The 25865-nt window shown below is 41.8% G+C and overlaps 3 protein-coding genes across 6 annotated transcripts in view; 2 read left to right on the top strand and 1 right to left on the bottom strand.

Annotated features, from left to right (window-relative positions):
• kif26ba (kinesin family member 26Ba) overlaps nucleotides 1-514 on the bottom strand; it is a 71206-nt gene extending 70692 nt beyond the window's left edge. Inside the window, exon 1 of the mRNA XM_078795745.1 lies at nucleotides 116-514. Coding sequence (XP_078651871.1) covers nucleotides 116-175 — 60 coding nt within the window. The 5' untranslated portion in view covers nucleotides 176-514. The remainder of the gene's footprint in view (nucleotides 1-115) is intronic.
• LOC131139582 (PWWP domain-containing DNA repair factor 3A-like) lies at nucleotides 163-6352 on the top strand. Of its 4 annotated transcripts, XM_078795744.1 has the most exons (15): nucleotides 163-290; nucleotides 370-533; nucleotides 2061-2142; nucleotides 2222-2481; nucleotides 2813-3050; nucleotides 3163-3294; nucleotides 3376-3446; nucleotides 4257-4333; nucleotides 4430-4490; nucleotides 4578-4653; nucleotides 4724-4774; nucleotides 4915-5156; nucleotides 5637-5858; nucleotides 5931-6019; nucleotides 6095-6352. In XM_078795744.1, exons 3-15 carry the CDS (start codon nucleotides 2136-2138, stop codon nucleotides 6177-6179), a joined length of 1611 nt encoding a protein of 536 aa, XP_078651870.1. In that variant the 5' UTR covers nucleotides 163-290; nucleotides 370-533; nucleotides 2061-2135; the 3' UTR covers nucleotides 6180-6352. The 4 variants fall into 4 exon arrangements, with proteins under 4 accessions (XP_078651870.1, XP_057945302.2, XP_057945300.2 ...); XM_058089319.2 differs by lacking the exons at nucleotides 163-290; nucleotides 370-533 and adding an exon at nucleotides 1575-1745 and having other exon boundaries at nucleotides 3184-3294; XM_058089317.2 differs by lacking the exons at nucleotides 163-290; nucleotides 370-533 and adding an exon at nucleotides 1575-1745.
• A 354-nt stretch (nucleotides 6353-6706) lies between these two features.
• Nucleotides 6707-25442, top strand: ahctf1 (AT hook containing transcription factor 1). The gene is made up of 42 exons (XM_058089311.2): nucleotides 6707-6931; nucleotides 8417-8543; nucleotides 9045-9195; nucleotides 9329-9431; nucleotides 9520-9700; nucleotides 9835-10042; nucleotides 10173-10289; nucleotides 10378-10462; nucleotides 10539-10689; nucleotides 11048-11180; nucleotides 11934-12115; nucleotides 12201-12262; nucleotides 12827-12955; nucleotides 13438-13528; nucleotides 13611-13700; nucleotides 13795-13935; nucleotides 14188-14292; nucleotides 14382-14478; nucleotides 14574-14697; nucleotides 14782-14838; nucleotides 15245-15391; nucleotides 15487-15677; nucleotides 15908-16052; nucleotides 16500-16631; nucleotides 17249-17396; nucleotides 17474-17624; nucleotides 17695-17802; nucleotides 17944-18073; nucleotides 18220-18435; nucleotides 18785-19367; nucleotides 19434-19733; nucleotides 19825-19909; nucleotides 20039-20160; nucleotides 20250-20349; nucleotides 20719-20840; nucleotides 20918-21192; nucleotides 21261-22883; nucleotides 23040-23271; nucleotides 23343-23465; nucleotides 23536-23624; nucleotides 24067-24137; nucleotides 24718-25442. The coding sequence occupies exons 2-42, from the start codon at nucleotides 8423-8425 to the stop codon at nucleotides 24914-24916; spliced, it is 7620 nt and encodes a 2539-aa protein (XP_057945294.2). The 5' UTR covers nucleotides 6707-6931; nucleotides 8417-8422; the 3' UTR covers nucleotides 24917-25442.
• Nucleotides 25443-25865: the final 423 nt, after the last annotated feature.

Below are 25865 nucleotides of genomic sequence, written 5' to 3'. Positions count from 1 at the left end.
GCACTGTATGTACTTTTTCATTTCTAAAAAAGGTGTATGAAGATACATTGCAAGTAGAAAATGAACTGGATCAATCAATCAATAATCAATAAAGTGAGATGTGACTGCATCTTACCGTGTATTTCCTGCCCCGTCCGGCCACAGATCTCTCCTTGGACCCAGACAGTGAAGTCATGTTGGAGGTGAGCACAGGAAAGAAGATAAGGAGGAAGCTCTTGGGCTGCTGCTTCTTCACATCCAAAAAGATGATTTCAATTGCTTCGCCATAATTTATGGATCAAGTTGGCCAGGTACATGCAAAGCACCCCTGATGGACGATTATTATTTTTGTACAAACGAGTAGATCCTGTCATTGGTGTCTCTCTCCAGCCTCCTGTTGAGTGACTCTTCGGAGCTCCACGCTCTGCAGACCGCGGACGATCACTGGCGAGACGCCGGTGGGCAGCACATCTGGATGGGGGCGGGGTCCACATCAGCGTGGGGGCGTGGTCACAGTGGTCCTCCCTGTCCTCGGTTCAAACACATCCACGAAAGTGAGTTTTGCTGTTTAATACTTTAAAATGAATAGCCTGTGTGTATGGTCATGTTATTTCTTTACCCATATGGTGCGTTCACTGTCATTTTGCATGTGAATATAATGTTGCGTATTGACGTATGATTACGTTTGATTTAAAAATGCAATCAAAATTGAAAGCTAGTAGGTTTGGCTTGTGAGATGAATGGGTTTGAGCCTGCATCCCGTCATTTCAGAGCTTATACTATATTTGTAACGGTTTAACACTGCCCTCTTCAGTTGACAGAATGTTACTGTGTCCAGCCCAGCAGCTTCTTTGAATCTGTTTCAAAATGTTGAAATAACATTTAGAACAATGTACAAATCGTATACAAATAATGTTTTTTGTGGCAAAATATAAATACATATACAGCCACATAATTATTAACATATAAAATTACTAATGTGACTTTTTTATTGCCCAGTAATTCGTTCATTTGTGAACGTGCCAAAAAAGAAAAACGAATATTTAAATAAATTAAAACGGCATTACATAATCAGTAAATAAATAAGTTGAACATTTAATAAGTGGGTGTGTGGTCTAACTATAGTTTTTCTAACCGCTAGGGGGCAATAGAGCAAGTACAGACTTGTATGCCACTGGCGAACGTTGTGCAAAACCGCGAATAAGTGATACACAATACCAAGGACACTAGACTGTAAGAAACATATTAACTGTTCACTGTCGTAGTATACCTATGCCGCCATGATGGTGAGCAGAATCCAGAAACGTTGCATTGTAAATATATTCTCGGCACACTGCTCAGCCATTAATTGCTCGACAGTGGCCAAGACTTAAAGTGTATATTGTGTGGGACTCCCACACAATATAGCTTAAAGCTCATTTGTTTTTTTGGGGGGGGGGGTAAATAGTTTGATCTGTTGTACACGGTAATGCACTTTAGCGCCCTCTCCCCACCTCCATTGATCCCCATCATGGCGGACTGTCTGCTCCATTGGTGTACTACATTCTGCTCCATGCATTTTCGGTAAATTATAGGGTCTTTCAAGTCTAGTGTCCTTGCTGAAAATATAAGGCCATAGCTCACATTACTCGAGTGCGAAGTTGTAAATATTTTCACACTTCCGCTTTTGAGTCACAATCGTAGTTACAACTGAAATCGGACATTGTTATATAGCATTGAAGCCAGGCTTACAAGCTGACTATGGTTCGTCATCGCACATTTTAGTAGTGAGTTGCTGTTTATATTTTGCATGATTTGCAGTTACTACGTGTTTTGCCACCGATATAGTGACTATTGCCGATGCATTTACATTGCGAGTGTTTGTAACAGACCCCGTTAGCGTCACAGATGATGTGACGTACATGTTTGTTTGGTACTGAAAATACACTTGACTACCACATTTATGGACGAAATCCTTGGATCGGTCCGTGTGAAATAAATGCACGGGTGTTGCCCCTGCAGTTTGGTGGGATCGAAATCTGTATTTGTTTACGTCTTCCCTGAAAGCGATCCAGTTTGTTTATCTGTATCTGTATCTGCAGGTAAACGGAATTAGCCAAGCAGTAAATGTGGATGTGAGTTGACCTCTGTTAGCCTCAAGTCAGTGATTCACAAAAATGAAAGGTAAAGCTGTCATCTTCTGTCATTATACTCTAGACAGTCATTTCCATGAAACTCAACCAACCATGTTGTGATCTCTCAGGGAAACGAATGCAAACCATTAAAAGGCAGCTTAAAAAGACATCAAGACAGACAAGGAACTCCACAACTATACGTCCAGTGAAAAGTGATGTTCACACTGATGACACCTCCACAGCGTGTTCTTTGCCATGCACCCTGCAAAGACGCAGGGGACCACCAAGAAAAACACAAGAGGCCTTCCACACGGCTACAACTTTGCAAAGTTTATCCAGGGTTCAGCCACCCAACATGAGATCAGATGCAAAGGATGTCAAGGGCATGGTATGTCACCATTTTTCTATTAGTAGTCATTTTTTCATTGTTGATGACTAAACTTCAGAATATTGGAGTGCATGAAAAGGAAAAACCTATCTCTCTTACCATATGGTCAGTATATTGCACAACATAGCTGACACAGAACCAATGTTGTAATGACGGTATGGAGGAAACTGGTCAGTCAGCATTAATCCAGCTAATTAATAAACAGTGTGAGGAAATATAGTCAAATGCCCTTTTTTTTACTATGTAGCCTTTCTTGTTTTGTCTTGTCACAATGTCTACTTGGATTGCTACTTGAGCTTTCTGTGTTTACTTTGTCCCACACCCCACACAGATCTCAGCGGTAGGATCACATTGCTATACGTTGAGGTCTCGCAGCGGGAAGAGAATTGCGGAGACTGCACAGCCCAGACAACTTAAAAAAAGACCAATCACAAACACACAAAGTACTTATCCTGCAGCCAAACGCCAGTGTTCCAGAAAACAGAAAAAAGATACAATGAATTTGCAAATGGATGACACCGCAAATCAGTTGCCTGAACCCTCAAGTCCAAGATTTGACTTAAAGCAAGGTAATACACCTTTTTGACTTAAAGCAAGGTAATACACCTTTAGACTTTCACATTAAGCTCTTTTTAATGTCAATTTGATCTTTCCTGTTGTCTTCTACGCACTTCCCACAAGATGAACCTTTGCTGTCGTCAGATCTGTCTATTGAGCCGAGCGATCACAAGGAGGAATTGCCTCAACTTTCCTTCCAGGAGGAGACCGGCGATGAAGAGGAGCTTCCGAGCTTCTTGATGCAGACGCCAAAAAGTGAGACTGATTTTCACAATTGACTATCAGTGGATGTTATAGTTTGTATTATAAATGAGTGTCATCCATTTTGTCTCTCAGAGGCGTCATCTATCAAAGAGGGAGTGTTTGTATGGTGCAAGTATAGGCATTTTCCCACATGGCCCGCATTGGTGAGTACATAATTTGCCTACTGTATTTCCTCTTAGGAGGCACTAAGACTCCAGCAGAGGCGCACAACATTGTTTATTCAATCTCAACTAGTTTCTGATGTGTAGTTGTCATTATTAAATAGCAGGAAGCGGTCGTAGGATTTGATTGGGTTCACTTAGAACGGTGGTACTCCATCTCGTTTGGCTGCAGGATCCACCATCACATTTTCAACTCCAATCTCATATATCTAATAAAGACAGTGCTGTTTGAAGTGGTAGTGCAAAAATAGCTAGCACAAACAAGTTTAATCAACATTTCAGGAACAGGTTTTCATCCATGAATTGAAAATGATTTTAACAAAAAGTGTCTAAGGTAACTACAGATAACGGGTTTACTATAAAGACTCCAGTTGAGTTCCATTTCAGAAGCACTGCAAAATTGAACATACAAACAAAAGCATGTCTAATTTACATGGAAAATTCCATATATGTGCTAGCAATTACTCCAAATATGACAAATGAATAGACAACAAAGATGTACATTCCACTTAAACGGCTAATATATCCATCCATGGTGTTCTCACAATATTTGGATGGATTTTCATTTTAGTTCACTTTAAAGCAGGAGCAGCTAAAAATGAACATAGTTGTTTTTTCCGGCATCTTTTCAGACAACCACTGTTAATCAGGAAAATGCGTGGCTACATGTTTGTCCGGGATGCTGACTGGAAGTTATAAGCAGAATATTCTCCCGAAGTGGTTTGTTGTAGAAAAAGATCAAATTCCTGGCTATCTTTTTTTTTTTTATTATTATTATTTCTGGTTTTGCAGGTCAAACGAGTAAACCACAAGACAAAAAAAGCCACCATACTCTACATAGATGAGCTGTCGATTCAAAAAAAGAGGGGGTAAGAAGTTGTCTTTGTTTCTTACGCTAATGCCCAATATTCATTCCCTGCATTGTTTTTGACATGCCAAGGATGCTTGGCTGTGTGTTATTTAAGGTTTACTGTAAGCCTGAAATCTCTGAAGCCTTTTGACTGTGAAGGAGCGAATGAGAATATGGTAAGAACAATATGATCATAAATAACACACATTAAATATTTGCATTCATACTGTTGTACAGCATTTCTTGTGTTCACTTTGTCCTAGAGTAAATACCAAGAAAAGTATGTGGGTGCGCTTGAGTGGTCATTGGAGCTAATAACAGACTACATAATACGCATTGGTAAGTATTTCACTAAAAATGTACCACATTTAGCTTTATCAGCGGCGTTAAGTACATTTTCTCTTTGCAGCTTGTGGTTCATTTTCTGGCTCCTTCCTCGAGTACTACGCACATGACATGAGTAAGTTTACCATGACACCAGGAAATACACAGTTACTGTACATCAGGCCATAATACAAATGGTGACTTTACAAAAATATGATACAGCTCCTATACGGCGTGTTACTTCAGCTGTATTTCTGACAAGTCATCCTCATCCAGGCTACCCGGTGAGGAGGAAGTACCCGCAATCCACATCCATCAGCAGCGATCCAATGACAAACAGTCAGTGGGGGGATCAGAGTGAGGATGGCGTTAATGGTGTGAGTGGTCAGGAGGAAGAGGAGGCCAGCAAGTGTGCCAAGCGGCTGCTGCCTGACCGCACCCATGCTGCACACAATCGCGCCAATGAGAAGCTTGTGCATTTCATCGTCAAGCAGCGAATGGTCGAGGATCGGCTGCTGGTATGCTTGATTTGAGACTGATGTAATATAATACAGTTGTTAGCAAATCTACAATATCTCACAAAGTCAGTACGCTCCGTACATTTGAGCAATCATTTTATTATATCTTCTATAAGAATGACACTTCTAGCACTTTGAATTGACTATCTACTGAAAATGATTCAACACACATTAGGTTCCACTAACCGTTTTGGTGAATCCCAAGAGTGGTCGGTAGCATGGTGCTCACACTAAATATTGACACTGAACTGTACTCACATATGATGCCAGCTATTTAGACAATAAAAGTTGTGTTGACTCATTTTCAGTGCACCACAAATTTATACTGCTATACAAACTGTAGAATTAATACAGTATATCAAAGCTTCATTTGAATAGCATTATGAAGATATATTCAAGGAGGGGTATACTCCTTTTTTGGTCGGTAATATGTGGTTTAATCCATGCTTGGCGGAGGTCGTAACAAGTTTGCTTTCCCAGGCTGTCATTCGAGGGCAGGCGCCGTCCAGGTGGCTCCGCTACTTTCAGACCTCTCATCGGCGACGTGTGGTGAACATTTACCTTGAAGATGAACAGCAGTTAGACCAGGTCTACAGTTACCTGAACGAACTGTACGGGACAGCTGTGGCCACGGTACCTTACCAAGATGAGGTCAAATTCATGGAGCGTGTCCCCTTTGTCCTGGATGTGCTTCTTCCTGAAGTAAGTTGATGGATTCATCAGCTCTCATCGTATGTTGATGGAAACCCATTTTATTGTATTGTTTCATTTCAGGCCATCACTTATGCGATCGCTGGTGTGGACAATGTCTCCATAGAAAAGGCAGAAGAAAAGTACCTTAAAGGACGCTGTATAAGTCACAGGTAGTTAATCGACTTAAAAGTAAAAAAGTGCATACTGTAGTACTGAGTACAATCAATTTCTGTTCTTTATTGTAGGGAAACACAGGAGTTCAACTTGATGATTGAGCATCTCATTTCTCTAAAATCCCAAAGGACATTTTCCATTCCACCAGATGACTGAGTGGACTTTATTGGACTGAGAATAAATCATGGACTTTTTAATGCTTTGATTCATGTGAAGACATCAAACATCAAATCACAACTTCACATACAGTACCTTATAAAGTAATCACCGCTGTGTATTATGTTAATTCATCAATGCATAATAAAAAAATGCTTTTTGTGTACACAATACTTCAGCTCTATATTTCCGACCACACTTACATCAGTCTGGATGAATGAATACAGTTCCTGGAGACATACCTTAGCCCATTCTGAGATGTCATTTTATTTGAATCTTCCATGTTTGCAAAAATGAAAACAACAATGAAATAAAATATTAATTGATCATTTATAGAATCCACCTTCAGAGAATATATAATGATTTTGTATTCATCATTGTGTCTCGATTAAAGTATTAAATGGCAAGGACCCATTAATACACATTTAAACCGTTGTTTTACCTTGTAATTCATTCCGCCCAACCGGAAGGTGGCGCCAGTGAGCAAATTACATCGTCTACATCCACACAAGCCAGCGAAGAAAGAAAATCTTCATAGCAATTCTCTTTCACTCACAGTGAAAATGGCGCTATACGAAGCCGAAACTTGAAGTTCTTTGGAAGCTTATGGGCTTGTCATTTAACGCAAGCAACCCAGCGACTTGAGTGCGGGATTCGCGCCGAGCCGGTTATGACGAGCCATCAACTAGACATTCGCCAAGGATAACGAAACCTTCGTGGGTTCATTTTAAAGCCGTATACAAGCAAAGCAGGTAACGTTATGACAGCGGTAGCAGCTAGCGGCACGTTGCATCACGTTTTCAACTACTGTCGATAAGCTAGCTGGAAGATCCGAGCTTTTTAAACGTACCTCTCTTGCCTAGTACGCGCATTCAACGTGGAAACATCTATAGTTGCTGGTAAATAAAGACAATAACATATAAATAAACGCACCGCAATGCTGCTAGTGGATAAGGTGCGTGCGTGAGAGCTGTGTAGCTAGGTGAAACTAGGCTAGTTTTATAATAGGCACGATTGGCTTACATTTAGCCTATACCAAGTTAAGAGTTTGTCTTATTGATTGGCAGTGTTGCCACATTACATTGACATCATCGAAGGTTTGTAAAAGTTGCACCATATAACTGGCCATCATGGCTCAACACATGCTCCGCAAATACGCCTCCGTTATTTGAAAACGATTTATCTAAAAAAAATCATACTATATACTCTAAATATTATATTCATGTTCTACCATACCTTCAATATAACCAGCTAGGTTCTGGGAAATTGTATGCTATCAATGGTGACCTTGCAAGATAGCCTGCTCAGTTAGCCAAAGTGAATGCAAGGCACCTATAGTATTTATTTATCATTATGTAGCAAAGTAACACTCTATATCATCGCGGTGTGGAACGTCGTCATGTATGACATCGACCTGTAACACAGTGAGAGGAATAACTGTTTGTTTACATGCTAGCCAAGCTAACTGCACCGTGCTAGTTGACGATGCTAATTTTTGCCCTGCCATGCTAGCCACAAAGCTAACATTTCAATGGCGTGATATTTTGATGACAGTTATAATTCCACGTTTGTTGGACTTTTCTGGCCGTTTTGTGTCTTTGTTGTGACAGATAACAACTTATTTTGACGGTTTTACAATGTCCATGTGTATAATGTGACGTTTTTAGAGGAAACTTAAGTTAATCCACAATAATCAGAGGAACTGTTTATTAAAATATTTGTCCCTCTTAAATGCTAACTTTTCTTGGATGTAAACATTTACACTCATCTGTGGTAGAAATGTATCCGTGCTTCACCATATGGTTAACGTGGGCTGACTGACAGCCTCGTTTGTTGCGCGGGAGTTCACTTGAATTCCTTATTACCTCGGGACACCTTTAGGGGGGGCTGTTTCTGTCACTATCATAAAAAAACTAAATACTGTAACAATCCCGCTGGTTCCTCCTTTTTAGATACCACGTTATGAAGATGTGGAAAACCCCAATATACTGTGTATATGTACAAATACATACACAATTTTCTTCACATTTTCTTGCAAGAAATACCACTAGTTTTTCTTGTTGGCACCTTTTGTCATTTTGCTTAGTGCACATTTTTTGAAAATCACAGCATTGCTTTAAAAATAGTTTCTTTTGTTGATTTATTTTTTTTACTGCTAAGTTACTAAGTTATCTAGACTTCTCATAGGATAAAATGTGAGGGCTGTTTCTAACAAAGATCTGGTATTGTTGTTACAGCGAGCGATGTACGAACTGACAGCACAGGTCACCAGGAGCCTGCTTCCTTTCCCCGCGGTGACTCTTGAGGCTCTGGGAGAGGATGAGATCACTCTGGATTCTGTGCTTCATGGCAGGTTAACGACTGGTGAGTTAAATGGCAATGGAGCAAGGGGTACATTGCCACTGAATCCTGGAACTATCAAAACAGACACAAAACAATGCAGGTGCATTTTGACATTTTTATTATCCCAGGAATTTGATGCTTAATGATATATTTTACATGTATCAATTTTTTTAGATCAAATAAACCACTGATGGTCTAATAATAATAATATATGACAATAATGCAATATTTTCTTTAATATGTTATCTCTCACTATGTAAGGTTGTGGAATTGCTGTTTGTGACATATTTTCTCACAGGAAATTCATACTGTTTAACTTTGCATTATTTCTTAAACTGCCGGCTTTTCAGCTGTATTAAAGAACTTGTGCTCAGGCAATGAACTCTCTCGCCGGTTTGGAGGTGTCAAACATGTGTGCACATGGCAATCGTCTGACTAATTACAGTAATTATTTATTATTGTGAGAAAGCTTTTTTTCTGAACGAGACATGTCACATTTTGATTTCATGGCTGTGTGTGAAGGCCGTGGAGGACATGCGTGGCTTGCCTGCGGCCCCCACCTGGAATTTGTCCATTCGCTGACTGGAGAGCGTTTGTCTGCATACTGCTTTAGCGGTGGGGGGGAGCACCCGCCCAGTATCCTCGCAGTGAGGGACTTCAGCTGGCTCAAAAGGTCAGATGCGCACTGACTTACTTTCTTGACACTTTCCTTGTTGTAATCATGCTCTTGTAAATTGTTTATTGCTTTGTAATGTGCATTACCAGCAAAAACAATCTAATAGTAAATATACATTTTCTATTCCAAGGTCGGGATTGCTGGTGGGCTTGGAAGAAACTGAAGGCAGTGTGTTATGTCTGTACGACTTGGGACTGTCAAAGGTGGTCAAAGCAATGATCATACCAGGGAGGGTGAGTCCCCTATGCTTGATATTGGAAAACATTCCAGCAAATACCAGAACTATTCAAGTTTTACATTAGAAGTGTCTGCGGTTTACAGATTACAGGAATTGAACCGTTAGTGAGTTATGGTGGCGCAAGCACCTCGACACAGCACCTCCACCAGAGTCTTCGCTGGTTCTTTGGCATTGCCGCTGTAGTAACAGATCTGGGACATGTTCTGCTGGTGGACCTCTGTCTGGATGATCTGTCCTGCAACCAGAGTGAGCTGGAGGCCTCAGGTGAGGAGTGTCCATGTGCATGGATGTAGTGACGATTGACTGTGTACTTTCACAGACTGAAAACAGAAGATATGTATTTTTGTTGGCTTTTCACGCTAATTTTTAACCAATCACTCTTCTTTTGGGATTCACAGATTTGCAAGTAGTGACCAAATCTCCAGGAGCAATACCCAGACTCAGAGAAGTGAGCAGCAGAGAGGGAAGACATATTTGCCTCCAGCTCAGTGGGCCCAGTGGTGTTGCCGCCACAGCGCTGCAATACATCCCCAGAACAAACCAACTGGCAGTGGGCTTCTCAGATGGCTATTTGCAGCTTTGGAACTTGAAGTCTCTCAGAAAAGAGTATGTCTCTGGAAATAACGAGTTACAGTTGCCATATGGATACATTTTTATTGTGTGAATGGGGACTTTCTAATTAAATGTTACCATCTGCGTGAATACAGCTATACTAATCCCTGTGTTGCCTGTTAAGATACCACTCTCAGTTGGATGGTGGCAGGGTGCCTGTGCATGCCTTCACCTTTCAGGAGCCTGAAAATGACCCAAGGAACTGCTGCTACCTCTGGGCTGTCCAGTCTACTCAGGATCAGTAAGTTTCACATTAGACTATTATTTTTCAATAATTCTTTCGAAGTGTTCTTTCAAGGCAAAACACTCATCTTTACTTGCCTGCACAGAGAGGGAGATATGGTCACTCTCCGCCTGCTTCAGCTGGCCTTCAGTGAGCGGAAGTGTCTAGCCTCAGGGAAGATCCATTATGAGGTGTGTAGAATATGGCTTTTCAAATGTATTTGCTGCTCTTTCTTGATCACCTTTTTATATTTATAATACTGCTCAGGGTCTAGAGTACTGCGAGGAGCGTTACAGTCAGGAGCTAAGTGGTGCAGCTTTCCCTCTCGGGGTGCAGACCACCAACACCCGCCTGCTGAGCTGCCAGACAATCGAGAAATTCCGACCCCACCCAGACCGGGATGACAGCATGAATGAAGGTCAGACTTTTGAGGTTACTGGAAACACTAATGGGATCTACAGTACATTGTAGTGTTGTATGGAATCTGGGGTCTATTCTTCCTTTGCCGCGATAAAACCTTCCACTCCATTGGGACTTTCTCCAAAACTTTGGAGTGTGTCTCAATTAGTTTTTTTCCTTTTGATCCAGAACAGCATTTGTCAAATCAGGGGTGACTGATGATGCACCAAACGCTTTTCTCTTAGTCAAGTTCTTCTGCACCAAATTCATTCCTAGCATGCCTTTATGGACCTTGCTTTGATAGATGCTTTGATTGATAGACTAGGACAAAATAAATATTTCTGTTTTCGTCACATTGAATCACCTCCCATTTTCAGCTGCATCCCCAGATACCAGCGTTTCCATCTTCAGCTGGCAAGTCAAGACCTATGGCCAAGGAATGCCATCCACCTACATTGGGGTTTTTGACATCAACCGATGGTACCATGCACAGATGCCAGACTCATTGAGGTACAGCCCAGAGGCGATTTGGATTCCTAATTGACATTTAAAGTAGTTGAAAGGTGGCTATAAAACAGCAGATGTATGATGCCCAATTTGGAAGTTTTGTTAAAACGCATCTTCACATTACAAGAAGTGATGTGGCATCACAATCATTGCCTCATGTTTACAGCCCCGTTTTGTTGCAATTTCAAGGATTTTGTGCAATGGGAGTCAGCAGTTTCTTAGCCACATTTTATATAAGAGATTAGGAAATAAGGTGGAGAGGGGCATCATTTTGTGATGTGGCAGTTCATGGAGAACTTGCTGTGCTTCTGTTCCAAGGCGTGCGTAGGTGGATGTCGGAGCCAGGAGTGGTGAAACATTGACATGAGCCGCTTCACTAACACTTTTCAAAGATTGTTTTCGGGCATCAACAAGTTTCGTCTACATTTCTGAGTACCTTTTATCAAAGTCAAAACACAGCTTTGGATGACTTATACTGTAGGTTGGATAGATGCAACCTGACTGTTCAGACTGCAGTATGATTTATATCTATATACGAATGAGGCTTGAGTCGTATTTTGAAAAAAACATAGTTGACCTGCTGATGCTGAAATACAAAAAAATAGATCCAGGTCACATGCGAGCAAAAAATTGGAATTGACCTGCAGTGTGAAACTACCTTATCACAATATTTGGTTTCACCCAAACAGTCCCACCCAAAAGCTATATCACTATAGTTACAACATTGTTGTTTTTTCTCCTTCTGTTTTTCAAAAGAACGGGTGAGTCTCTGCAGAACTGTCCCTACTTTGCGGTGTGGTGTCTGGACCAAGTGATGCAAATGGCTTCTCCACGCACCCTGCTGGATGTGATGATACAGGATCACAGTCTCAGCCGAAGCCTGCCCTTAACTTTTCCACCACCAGAACAGTACTTTAATCCAACCGCATATAACTTTGGTAAGTGCCAAAGGAAGTGATATATACAATTTTGCTGCTAATTGTCAAAGACTTCTTTTATCTTCTCCTTTTTTGTTGTTTACAGATGCTATTTGCTTATTAAACTCTGGGATTGTGCATTCAACCTGTTCTGGATATCAGAAAGAGGTTAGTCACTATTGGATGTCCCAATCTGATTTTCAGAATCTGGATCGGCATCCGCTGTTTTGAAGTTCAGATAATATCGGCCACCACCACTAGATTGAGCCAATCCGTTTGCCGTACAACATTGTTTGGATGTTGGATATTCGGCTCGGTAGCTACAGTGATAGTTCCCCCTTGCTGTGCCCCGACTGCTGTGTCATTTGGGTTGAGCGCTCATATGGGAAGTGCCGTTATAACCGCTGGTTGTTTATACTAGGGACCATGAAATTACGGTCATTTAAGTACTGTATTCAAAAAAAGTCATTTAAGTACTGTATTCTAAATCACAACACAAATTGATCTGTAACCATGTAAAATGATTCGTGCTACTCTAAAAGTATTTTCATGTCCATATTAAATTCCACACAAATTGGTTGTAACAAAAGCAAAAAAATTTGGAGTGTTAAGCATTTGCACCTTAAGGCTCTAATACTTTAAATTTAGACCCGCATCTTTAGAGTTACAAAACCTTGAAAATTTTGCTTGAATGGAAGTGCTTTTGATTGAGATTGATCTCTCCCCGAGCAGACCTTGAGCTTTTTGAAGAAAGCGGTTCCTTGTTCCAGTGACGCCATCTCCAGCTGCTACTTGCGTTGCCTCATGTCTGGCCTTTTGTCATCTCGCCTGGCTGACGCACACAACTCCAGCCCCTCTCAGGTAGACACACACAATAAAATGTCTAAGCTGTGTATGCCAGAGTTGTCTCATCTCACACATTGGAGAACGTCTGACGTTGAAGTAATGTTGCATTTTGTAAAAAAAAAATTGAACACACTTTATAATAAATTGTAATAACCTTTTAATATGTAACAAGTTATTTCTTACAAACTGACAAACTATTGCAAAATGCAGCGGTATTACACAGTAATTAAATTATGACATTATTGCATATTGCACCATTGTTGCATAACGTGGCTTTACATGGCGTAACGTTAGTTGGTAATGTATAAATGTTGATGCTAAGAAAAAAATGAACACTTATTTTCTTAAAATGTACATCAAATAACATTAACAAAGTAAAAATATCAAAATGTACCCCAGCATTCTCAGATTTTTCAGTATGCAGCCCTCAGTATGGAATTTATATGCATTTGGTAGTTTTCACTGACTATAAAATGTGACTGTAACGTGGCCAATAGGAGGACCAGCTGGATGCTATCCTGTCAACTGCCGTAGAGACCACGTCTTTGGGACTGATCACTGGTTGTATCAAACAGTGGACTGCGGAGGGTGAGAACCAGTCTGCACAAGGCCTGAAATATTGTCATTATGTGACCCAGTGTTATACATATTGTGTAACCTTTCCCACCAGAACAACCAGGCTCTGCATTAAATCTGCGCTACATCTTGGATTGGGCTTGGAACAAAGTGATCCAGACCAAGGAGGAACTGGATGGCATCTGTATGTGCCTAGTTGTTGGAACATTAACAGAGCATTCGATTGATGAGCTCAGGAGTTCATGAGCCTGTCACTCACTGGTGTGGTTGTTCACTAGGTGCACCGCTCTTTGACAGCTCATCCAACTTCACAGACCCTCAGACCATGCAGCTGCTGCAGCACAGCCACAGACTGCTGGCGAACCTCAGTACCATCTTCCACTGTCTGCTCACTGAGGCCCAGGAGCTCACTGAGAAAGGTGCTGCAGGGGCGCAATTTCTTGTATTTGGTTTGTGTTATACAAGCAACTGCATTGCTTTCATCCACTTGCATTTTGAAATGCATAAGTCATTGTCTACCAGTTTACTTAGTGATCATTTCATTTCAGCCGTACATGTCTTGTTGCACATGGAACATTGTTACTGACAATTTCTATGACAGTAATGCCATATAGTTAATCTACCATTCTTTTACCGTTGGATTTACGGTTGTCCTTTGTTTGTTTGTCCAGGTCTAGTTGGTCTTATCAACAAAAACATGGTGTCCAGTCTGATTTCCAAGTATGCCCAAGTCGTCCTCTGGTTCTGTCGCACTGGTCTGCTGCCCGAAGGATCAGGTATATACATATGATTAGGCAGCACTTTAAATTTGATGTGATGATGCTTTATATGTTTCTTCACTATGAATTGTAACTCATATCTATAGATGTGGATGCCATGAAGATCTCCAGGCCTTTCTACAGTCACTCAGTCATCAACAACTACTACTCTGTTCGCAGGGAGGAGCTCACCACAATGGCAAAGTGAATAGTCATGGCAAAGTATTGTTAAAAGAATGACATAACTTGGTGGTGCAGCTGGATTCAGTGCTTTTTTTTTGCCTATACTCCTGTCTCAGGGGCAAGTGGTGTGCAGATTGCCTGATGATTGACAGTTTGGTCGACCAATGTGGAGAAGGTTTAATCAGCCTGTGGAAAAGAGATGATGGTGGAACAGGACAGTACCCACCACCCACCCTTCATGTCAGTTTGTCTTAAATTCAACACACTCATCATACAGATATGCTCCAACACAATGAATAACGTAACCACGTGTTTTTATTGCAGGCTTTGCTAGATATGTATCTTCTGGAAAACGTTGATGAAGCTTCAAAACATGCAATTGTATCCTTCAGACCCAGTATATCCTGTCTGATAAATTAGCAGCTTTTTGTTTAAAAATTATATTACTAGTGTTTTATTTTCTTGCACTAACACTAAAAGACATTTCAACCACATTTTTGAAAATGATGGCCCTCACTTCTATAGACACCATGACTCAATTAATCACTGGGGGTGTAGTCCACTTGAATAAATACACACTGCAATTCAAATAGATGCAGTACCTCATATCCTCTCTGCAAAGTTTTACAGATGTTTGATACTGCTAATGGATAGCTGGTACTTTCTGCAGTTAAGTAAAATGAAGGCTATGATGAAATACCACATTTTATACACTATTCAAATTATTATATAAATCTGTCCCAGATATGTTGTATCCTTTTATGTATAAGCCTTGACATGCTCTTAGGTGATCTACTTGTTGTTAGATGTTATGTACTCCTTCCCCAATAAGGAGGGAGCTTCAGTGAAGTCTTTCCCCAGTGCTTTTGCCATCCCCATTGGACTGGTCAAACTGGTCCAAGGTCTCTGGCTGTTGGATCATCGTGACCATCAGGTGTGTACATTAATTTACGAATTTTTAAAAAGCGAGACACTGAAAGACATCTTGTAAAGATGTGTAAATCACTGTTTAATACCTCTTTGGAACAGAGTTCATTCGAGCTGCTCCTCCACCCAGCCGCCTCTCAGTGTCACTTTAAGTGGCAGCATGAGCGTGTCCTGCAAGCCCTGATGTGCCAGGGCCAACACTCACTGGCATTGCGTTACTTTCATGTCGCAAAACCTCCGATATCCTCCACCTCCCATGCCAGGCTGTGCCTCTCTGTACTGCTACACAACAGGTAGGAAGAGAAAAGACTCTTACCCATAGGCCTGTCACAATAATTATGAGCCCTTGATAAATTCACCAATGAGTATCGGTTGATAATTAATAGCACAATTATCGACCAGCAAAATAATATTGCGACAGGCCTACTTACATAATGTTAGACAGTGAAGACTGTTAATCCATTTTGTGAACCTACCTGCACTGGATTTTTGTTTTAATGTTTTGTAATGCTCACTTTCCCAGGTGTCTCACTGAGGCGAGGTCATTACTACAGGAACACTCGAATCATCTCAATGCATCTGAGCTGCTGGGATTCATGTACGAGAGGTGCCAGGAGCTGGGCCTCATTAAAGATCTGCTCAAGCTGCCTCTGGGCCACACTGAACAGGTGACTTTCATGACATATTACTTGCCTTTGGCAGTCATTCTGTGAAGAGGATGGTGGTGTATGTGTAATGTCCCAGTGAAACAAGAAATATTTAAAGGGTCACTATTATGCTTTTTCCACTTTTCTGACCTATAAAAGTTGTTAGAATCGTGTATTATCGTGTTAAACTTTGTCTAAGTTTCAGATAATGAGGTTTGCGCATTTGGAAGTGAGCCCTGAATACAGCTGGAATAGGTGCAGATTCCAGAAGATCTAGAAAGCTTTCTGTGCTGGTTATCGTGTGTAGCTGCTCTATATGAGTCCACAACTCAATATAAAGGCCCCAAAAATGAGTATAATAGGTCCCCTTTAAACATGTGCAGGTGTAATAATGCAGAGCTACCATTTGGAGATGCTTGCAGAGTCATGCTACTACACATAGTTTATCTTTTGGGGTTTTGTTTTTAGGAAACTTTGGAGAAGTTTCTTCAAACCACCGGTGGTCTGGACAACAGAGAAATACTCATGGTTCATTACCTTCAGCAGTCCAACTACATACCTGCCCTGCGACTCAACCACAGCCTCAAGATGCACCCTGTGGTATGACACGCACATGCTCAAGCATTATTAAGAATGGTGGAACTTTACATGTTGAACACACTCCTTTGTCCATACATTTGTTTGCATTTGGAAATATCTTTTTCCCATGAGGCATAGGTCACCATCACAAATCCTATATTAAGTTCAACATTTACAGTAACAGGGTGTATGTATATGGGGTAATATTTAAAGGTATAGTTTAGATTTTTTGACCTGAACTTGTATGAATGACACCCCCATAATCGGTGAAGTCCGTCAGCAGCGACTCACTCCATGACTCCTCGTGTCCTGAGCTGAGGTCTGGTCAGATTTCGGTGCTGAGGAAAGTAGTTCCAGTTAGTTGCTGGTTACAGTTATGTAAAGAGTTTGGCTTCCTTAATCTTTTTTTCAGCTAATTTTTGCTGAACTGAGGTCTTGCCCAATATGGTGTCCTCCCATGTGACTCAAGGGATATTTTTCCAGAAAATCTTGATTAGAATTTAAAATTGTTTGACATCAGGGGCATTCAACATTTGGAGTTCCAATGTATTTAAACATTTAAAATTACAGTAATATACCTCACATATTGCTGTCTGATTCTCACAAAATAAGTCGCATGCCTGTTCTGTTTTACTCAGAATGAGCGAGACCCAAAAATTAAAGAGCGTTCCAACATCCGCAACTGTATTTTGGATCAGTATGGCAAAGTTCTTCCCACAGTGCAGAGGAAACTGGCAATGGAGAGAGCCAAACCCTACCAACATCCTAGCATCACCCACAAAGAAGGTAGAGTGGAAGAGAGGAATGATTGAAAGCTTTCCTATCTTTCTGAGTGCATAACATAATTTCCCATTGTGGTGCAGTGACTCGTCCACAGCCTCTGTCAGCCATCACCAAGCGTTCCGCTAATGAGAAGGTGATGTCGAGGGCAGGCTTTATCTACAGTGTTCTCAACAAGATTGAAGAGGTGTGGTTGGGCAAAGGAGATACGCCGCAGTCCTCCCCTACTATGAGGTGAGCCAACAGCAAACAAAAGTTTTTTTGTTTAATTCCTTACTAACTTTTGTAAAATCGTGCCTGTTAGTCCAAGGACAGCTGGATTCTCGAGTCCTGGGCTCCAGGCTGCATCCCTGACCCAACCAGAGCCATTCCTGGGAACACCAATTACAATGAGCTCTAAACGAAAGTCAAGGTAATTTAACGGAAGCCAGTCTCATATTTTTGTTTATGTGGCAGTACAATTAGACACTATGAATGAAAGTTGACAATCATAGATGATTCAGTGTTAGCAGTGTCTTTTGCACCCCCACCCCCTCTCTCAAATGTGATGCAGGCTAATAGACGCCTGGCACATGACTCAGCCTCTGCTAAGTCCAGCCAGACCGTCGAGCATCTGTGTCTTTCCAAAAAGCACCACGAAAGCCCCTGAATTCAGCCTGTTACAAACGCCGCAGGTTGTCAAGGTGAAACCCAGTATTATTTCACAATAGTATATTTATTGATGCCTTTCAAAGAATTTGATAATTTTTATATGGAAATGTGCCTGTAACGTTATGACCGTGTAGACATATTTACAATGGTTTTTTTGTGTGTGTTTGTGTGTCATCAGCGAGCTCGTGCCTTGGCTGCTTCCGGGTCTGTTTTCACAGCCTTTACCCCTCAGTCCATCCTACGTAGCAGCCTGAGGCCGACTCCTGTGGCCACGCCCTCTGCGTCTCCCAGGCGTTCCATCACACCTCCGCTCCGCAGCAAAGAGAGTCGCATCACCTTTAGTGAATTGGCAGAATCTCCTGAAGTCCAAACAGACATCCACTTGACCAATGGGGTAAGACCAGTCCCTGATACCAATCCTTTTCTTTGTAGTGATCCAATGATGGTGGCATGAATGCCGTCACCCTAGGTACAATGGATGCAAAGCCACAAGCGTACATGATGTAGTTTGTTAAATACACTAAAGAAGAGACCCACTCCGTAAGTTTACTACATCATGTCACCCTTTTAGGTTCCATATTACTGCAGTAATATAATAATAATGTTATTGTGATGGTCCTCAGTACTTTGACAACAGCAAGTCAAAAATGACATTCTGTAATAAAGTGTGCAAAACTCTAAAACTTGGTGGAAACATACCCTATTGTAAGTCCAATTAATCTTGAACCTTTTTTTCCTCCTAGGTGGCAGCAGATGGTGAGATTAGTTTACTAACAACTGAAGCCAGGCCATCCAATACACGTAAAACCCGGTCCTCGCAACTTGCTGATGAGGAAGCTGAGCAGCTCCACGTAAAGTTTATGCCTCCCGAAGGTGGCATTCCATCACCACAGCTGAGATGCTCTGCGAGGCAGTCCTTCTTTACAGAAGCAACCAAACCATCAAACATGACTCAACTTATTTTGAGCTTTGACCCTAGCCAGACATCCTTCCGGTCCACAGACACCACTCTGGAGTACTATGATGCTCCTCTCGCAGACGATCAACAAGAGGAAAAAGATAATATATTTACGGAGAAGGCAGATGACGTGACCATGAACATCAAGTTCCCAACTGATGAAGCAGAACCACAGCAGAACTCTTTACCAACCTCTGAGCCTGCCCCTATCCTGGTGTCAAATGATGCTGAGTGTGAAGACCAGGAGCTGATGGAAGATCAGACATTTGAAGAAGCAGCACAGTATAAAACAAACAAACCAGATGATGAATCAAGCTGCAAGCAAGAATATGCTGCACTTATTGACCAAGAGGAAACATCCAGTCACGGTAATTGTCTGTTTGCTGGTTTATTACATCAACCACTCAAGAGTCACTCATGTTTTTTGCCAATAGGTGGTCGTCTGTCCCCAGAGAAACAATCTCTGTCACTAATCACTGAGGAGAACCCAGTCCAGTCAGAGGTCATGGAATCCACAGCCCGCATTACAAAGACGAACACATATGGAGACGCTGAGTCCACAGCGTCCACACATCATCTGAACGCATGTGAAGACACTGAAGCTGCAAACTTCATTGAGCACATGAATGCATGTGGGGACACTGAATCCCCAACCACATTCACTGAGAATGTGAACGTATGTGGTGACATAGAGTCCAAACTTGTACCAGCTGAGAACATAGAGCAATCTCCAGGTGTGTCCCTTGGATGACGGAAAGAAAAATCTCAATTTACAGTTAGCTTTTTTTTGTGATTTTGATATACTATTCTTTTGTCTGCAATCAGATCTGACCGAGTTTGTGCAGCGACATTTGTTTGGCAGCGACCTCTGGTCCAGAGTCCATGACTTATCACCACCAACCCCCAGCACGTATGTTTTATTTCACACAGTAATTCAGATTCACATAGATGTGCATGTAGATTGTTAGTATTTTTTCCCCCCTCCAAATAATAATAATTTTTAAAAAATTATTTTTAAGTAAAATATTGCTTGTCTCAGTGACGTGCCAGGTGATATCGAAGAGGGCGATGAGACTGCGCCATGTGAGCTCACCAGCCAAAAATCTACAGTATCAGTCACATTATCAGGACCAACTGGCACGCACTCCCACGGTGACGAAGGTATGTGCCCGTTTCCAATCAGTTATTTCTGCTTGTGATTTTTTTTTTTTTTTTACTGATATCTTTTTTTGTTTCTTTTTGTGCATTAGATCTGACTGACTTTGTACAGCGACATTTGTTTGGTGGCGACCAATCTCCTCCTCTGACCCGCTCTGGAATTCATCACACACCACAAACAACCCTCAGCATGTATGTTTTGTTTTGTTTGCTTGTATTTTTATTTTTTATTTTTCAACCAATCTACAAATTACGAATACTGAGGATGGGCATTTGATATTTCATTGATATACCCCAGGGTGGGTTAGCGTCATCATTTACATTAGCTTTTCATTGGCAGAAGAAGAGTGTCTTTCACAGATACTTTTTATGAAATATCACCTGCATGGATGTAGTTGAACTCTTCTAACTACACCGATGATTAAATAACTGTAAACAACAATATGTTTAGGAAGGAAAATAATGTTTAGGAAGTCCTGCAGTTTGAAAACATCGGGTTTATGCCGTTACATACTGGTTTATTTATTTTTTTATGGTAATATTGACTCTGCTCTTTCTCAGTGAAGTGCAAGGTGATGTCGAAACGGATGATGAATCTGCTGTTGCAGCTCCACCCGTGTTCACCAGCCAAAAATCCACCAGCTCTGTGACGTCCTCGGAGCCAACGGGCACAGACTCACACTGTGAGGAAGACCTGCACAGTTCTTCCTTTCCTTTTATTGACATGCTCACATCCTTTACACGTTATATTTTCCTTTAGCTGTTATGAGTGTGAACGAGGACAGCGAAGAAATTTCCATCTCAGAGTCTGAAGAGGAGGAGGAGGAAGAAGATGGCGTGGAAGAGGAATCTGATGAGGGTAATGAGGAGGAGAACTCGGGCAGTGAGGTGGAAATCATTGAGGAGGTCCAGGGTAACGGAAGCCTCCCAGCCAGCGCGGTCTTAGTACAGCAGGAACACGATCACTTCTTACCAGCTTTATCAGAGCAGGACGATGCAGCGTTTTCCCTCATAACACCAGGAGTCGAAATGAAGGTAAACAAATGACCTCCTGTAATCATCCATATCTGGGTTTAGTCTAATCAGTCATTTCATGTTTGCAGGTGGTCGGAGAGGAGATGGGAGGCGAGGTGTTGATGGTGAGACTCGGTGCTAATACTGGAGCGATGGAAGCACTGGAGGATGAAGGTCAGGGGTCATCTTACATGGATCTTAAACCTTCAACCACTCTCCTGGTTCCTCTTGAGCTCATGGACGGACAACAGGACGTGGTAGACAGCGTCCCATTTGGACTGCCTGAGATTCATCAAACCGTTGTGACGGACGACCAAACTCACAGCGATTTCTCTCTAATGTTGGATGTGGAAGAGGACCAGGTTAAAGACACACCTGTGTCGCCAATGGACGACGATCAGCGGTCATCAAAACCGTCTTCTCCTGAGTCCATATTGGCTACTGATGGCCTCGTGACAGAAGCAGAGATTGTGAACCAGGAGACTCGGTTTGATAATGGAACACAAGAAGATGACGGAATGGAAATTGAACCTTTGGTTGACAATGAAATCAATGGACAAACTGACCTACTGAACAGTCACACCAATGAAGAGCACAACATGGAAGAGCCCCAAGAACAAATAGAAGATCTTGAACCTACTACATTGCCAAACTCTGGGCCTCCTTTAGAGGAGGAACCTACAGAAGCTTTGGAGACAAAGGATAATGAAGATTCTCTTGCCGCAAAAGATGCAGAGGAGATGGAGGAAGATGAGGGCAAAGCTGAAAGCGTGCAGGAAGACCTTCATACTACAAGTCATGTAGATACCCCAAACTCTTTGGAGGAACAGCAGCAGGTAGTCGACCACACATCTTTAGAAACTGAACCGGATATCAGGCCTGAAAGTCCAAGCAAGACCACAACTACTAGTGAAACAAGAGTTGAAGATGTGCAGCAAAATACAAGTTCAACCACCAAACCTGAAGAACAGCTTAAAGTCCCAGAGACACGAAATTCTCGGAAGAACAAGACAACCGAGTTCACCCCTACACGGATGTCAACACGAGCGAGAAGAACTGTCACCTTCATCTCCCCCCTCCCGGAGGAACCAGAGACAGACGAGAACAAAGTAGTTGTCCCTGCATCGCCCAGTCGTACACCTAGAAAAGCTAAAGGAACCAAAGTCCGAGCCGACACACCAAGGAGAAGCACACGCAAAGCTCCAACTGAAATTCCTGAAGTCCATGAGGAAAGTCCTAAGGTCAATCAGGAGAAAGATGTGGATGATGCCACTGTAGCGTCGAGTACCTCCTCTGCTGTTTCTCCTTCCAGACGACGGGCTTCTCAAAGAGACGCTCCTTCAAGAACTAAACAAATGAATGAAAGCATACCTGACGCCATAAAGGAGGCAGAACAAGCAGAAGAAGTCATGGATGAAACACCTGCTCCAGGACCAACCACCAGGCATTCCACCCCGGCCAAACGCAGGACCGCTCAGGCATCCACTCCAAGGAGGTCTAGCCGCAGAAACCTGAACAAAAGTGAGGTGGTGCCACCGACCTTAGAGGTTTTAAAAGAAGAGGAGAAAGAGGAGGAAGTTTCCTCCCCGAGTATCAAACACAGCACCAGAAAGGCCAAAGTCAAAGCGTCAAAAGAGTACGACAACAGAAATTCAAGCTCAAGTCGAACGACACGTCAATCAAGCCGCATGACTCTGAATGCGCATCCACAGGTAAGGATTATTGGTCCTGGGATTTGTCACCACTCTCCTCACACACACATTTTCCGCATCAATGCCGTAACAAAAGAGGAATTTTCTGACATTCAAGCTCCGTGCTTTGTATTCAAACGTTCCAAAGTAAAATGGGTCGCTGTGTTTCTCCTTCAGAGTGCAACAAAGATGGAAGCGAGCATCAGCGGAAACGTGCATGATGTGCACGAGCCCACGATGAACCGCACCGTGGCTCACACAAGCCTACGACGGACAACCAGGGGGCAACTGTGGGACCACCCGGAAGAAGACCTCTTCCTACTGGCTTCGCCTCTAGAGGTGGATTCCGAAACTCCCATAGCAGACGCTCTGATCAAGAGGCTCCGGGATGAGGAGGAGAAGCGGGAAGGTAGCGTCTAGACGGCTGGTCTTTTCATTCACATTCCAGCGTGTTCAAGCACCGCATGTTCATGTTACCAGGAGGGGTTGTCACAAGGATGTTGAGGACAAGAAGTACCAAATCAACAGAGTTGGCGGCAGAACCGGCAGACGACATCGGCCCAGGAGAGCTTTACTACTCCCCCTCAAGGAGGAGAACGAGAGGTATGTTTGTATCGGTACAAAACAGCCATGGAAAGCCATATTAATGTCGGTACCAATGCATGCGTGTTAGCCAGCAGAGCAGAGTCTCCAGGCCCCAGTGAAGAGTTTCCAGTGGCCGCCTCTCGCAACAGGGGAAGAAATGCCAAAAGTGTGTCAAAGGTCAGTTTTTGCCATTGTTTTGTACATTCAAGATGGCCATGCGGACACAAACCCACTCTTGTATAGTTTTGGGCTTGCATCCACATACATGTCACTGAAAACTCCTTTTTTAAATAAAAAAAAATCAAACAATGCATTTTTATAAAAAAAAAATTTATGTACATGTTTTACAAATACAATTTATACTTTTTTTTTTTTTGCAATTTAATTTGCTTACTTTGCCATCGTTACTGTGTTGTTTCCAGAAGTACATTTTATATATGATGTATAGACAGGGACAAAAACATTTTTTTTATTATACGCATATGGATATAGCCTTAATGTACAACCCTCATGTAAAAAAAAAAAATTAAATCAGTTAAATTTATTTTATTTTTTTTAACTCATCTTTTATCAAAAACAAATACATATTTGATGTCTATTTTTCTTTTCTTTTTTTTAGGATGAATTAACTTCAGAAGAAGAGGGGAAAGCAGCCACTAACACTAAAAGAACTGGAAAACGAACGACTAAGTATGAATTTTTTTATGCTAATGTAAAGAATTGCTTCAAGTTGCCAATACTCGGTTTTACACAACAATAATACAGGCAATAAAAAATATATATTTTTTTATATACGGTACCAGTAAGGAGTTTGATTCTGATTTAATAGTGTACAAACTTCTGACTGCCACTGTGAGCGTTTGCGCCATGCCAAGCTGACGGACGAGTGTCGGCATTTTGTCTCCTCTCCGGGATGCTGAGGGCACAGAAGAGGGGGTCAGAGGGGGTCAGCTGCATCTGTGGTTCAGAAGGCAGCAGATGTGGCTGAGGGGGCCCAGCAGAGGCTGGCAAATGTGCTTTTCATTCAGGTTTTCAGTTAATAATGTGAGAAGCCAAAAATAAATGCATTGTGAAATACAAAACACGAGTTGTGGAGGCCAGCATCTTGTTAATGGAACATCCCAATGTTTATTCTTTTAGATGTATTTGAAAAACCATGATAGAGCCAAGCTGCGAAACATGAACGGCAGGCAATGTGGCGAGGGATGACTATTTCTAAACTGGTTGTGTTCATGCTTGTTGTTTTTCTCTCTCAACGCTTCATCTTCAGATCCAAAAATGTCTTGCAGCCGCCCCCCGTATTCACAGCTGAAGTGATCTCACCGCTGCCCAGTCCGGCAGATCAAGTCCCACGAGCACAGAAGAGGATCAAGGAAGCGGACGCTCCAACCTCAAGCATAAACCTCCGACGTAAACGCATAATGGAAAGGGTCTTCACCAAGCCTGTCACCAGGAGGAAGAACATCTGATTGGATGGAAGTGGAATACCTGAGCTTGTTCTCCGGTGGATCAGCAGAACAAAAATGAAACCCTTTTTTAGAGGCTCCCTTAAAAGAACCAGAGAAGAAAGTAATCTTGCTTCTTAGTACAGAGGCTTTATTTACATTCTCTTTTTAAGTTTGTGTGTTCCTAATTTTAACATTTTGGAAAACCGATGATTAAGCAACTAATATTTCTAACAAAGTGTAAATAATTATTTTTTGTTTCTTTGTTTCAAATAAATAAATTCATTTAGAGGTTTTGTGGCTCATGCTGATCACTGCTCTGGTCTTAAAGGTTTGATGGATTGGGGGGGGGGGCACATGATGATGTTGACCAGTGCCAAGATGTTTACTCTAAATATTGTACAGGAAAAACACACTTTGGATTTGTTTGACTTGTTTTGGAACACATGAAGCGTGTTGGTGATATGGCTGAATACATAGGCTATTTTCTGATGAATGTCTTATTTTTTGATGACTGCTCTTTGATAAATACAGTAAAGATTGAATCATAGTGCTGCTGCTGCTGTCTTTTGTTCGTATTGTGTTTGTGGCTATGGTATGGGGTGCAAAGGTCGTTCATGATGCCTTCACGTATCAATATTATACAAACATTTCCTATGGTTTTATTGTGAAGCAGTAAGTGATACTGTGTGCTTTTGAATAATTCATGGCACTGAAAGTGAAACGCCATGTAACAGGACACAAGTGTGTGTGTGTGTGTGTGTGTGTGTGTGTGTTTCCTCTGCACCTGTTGGCCATTTTGAAGTCTGAAAAATCAAACATGCAAAGCAGAGACTGTGTCAAAGTGGCCGTCAGAGTCCGACCATTCAACAAGGTAAACTTGATGTTAGTTGACGTTTTTTTTATCTTCCTGGATCTATAGGTAGGGGTTGGGGGTTCCGTTTTTGTATATATTTGAGTTGATTTTTAAACA

Source organism: Doryrhamphus excisus, linkage group LG13 (genome assembly GCF_037039965.1).
Source record: "Doryrhamphus excisus strain RoL-2023G ecotype Guam linkage group LG13, RoL_Dexc_Guam_v1.1, whole genome shotgun sequence".
Classification (NCBI taxonomy): Eukaryota; Metazoa; Chordata; class Actinopteri; order Syngnathiformes; family Syngnathidae; genus Doryrhamphus; species Doryrhamphus excisus.
Note: the sequence above shows the minus strand (reverse complement) of the source record. Positions and strands in the feature narration are given on the sequence as shown.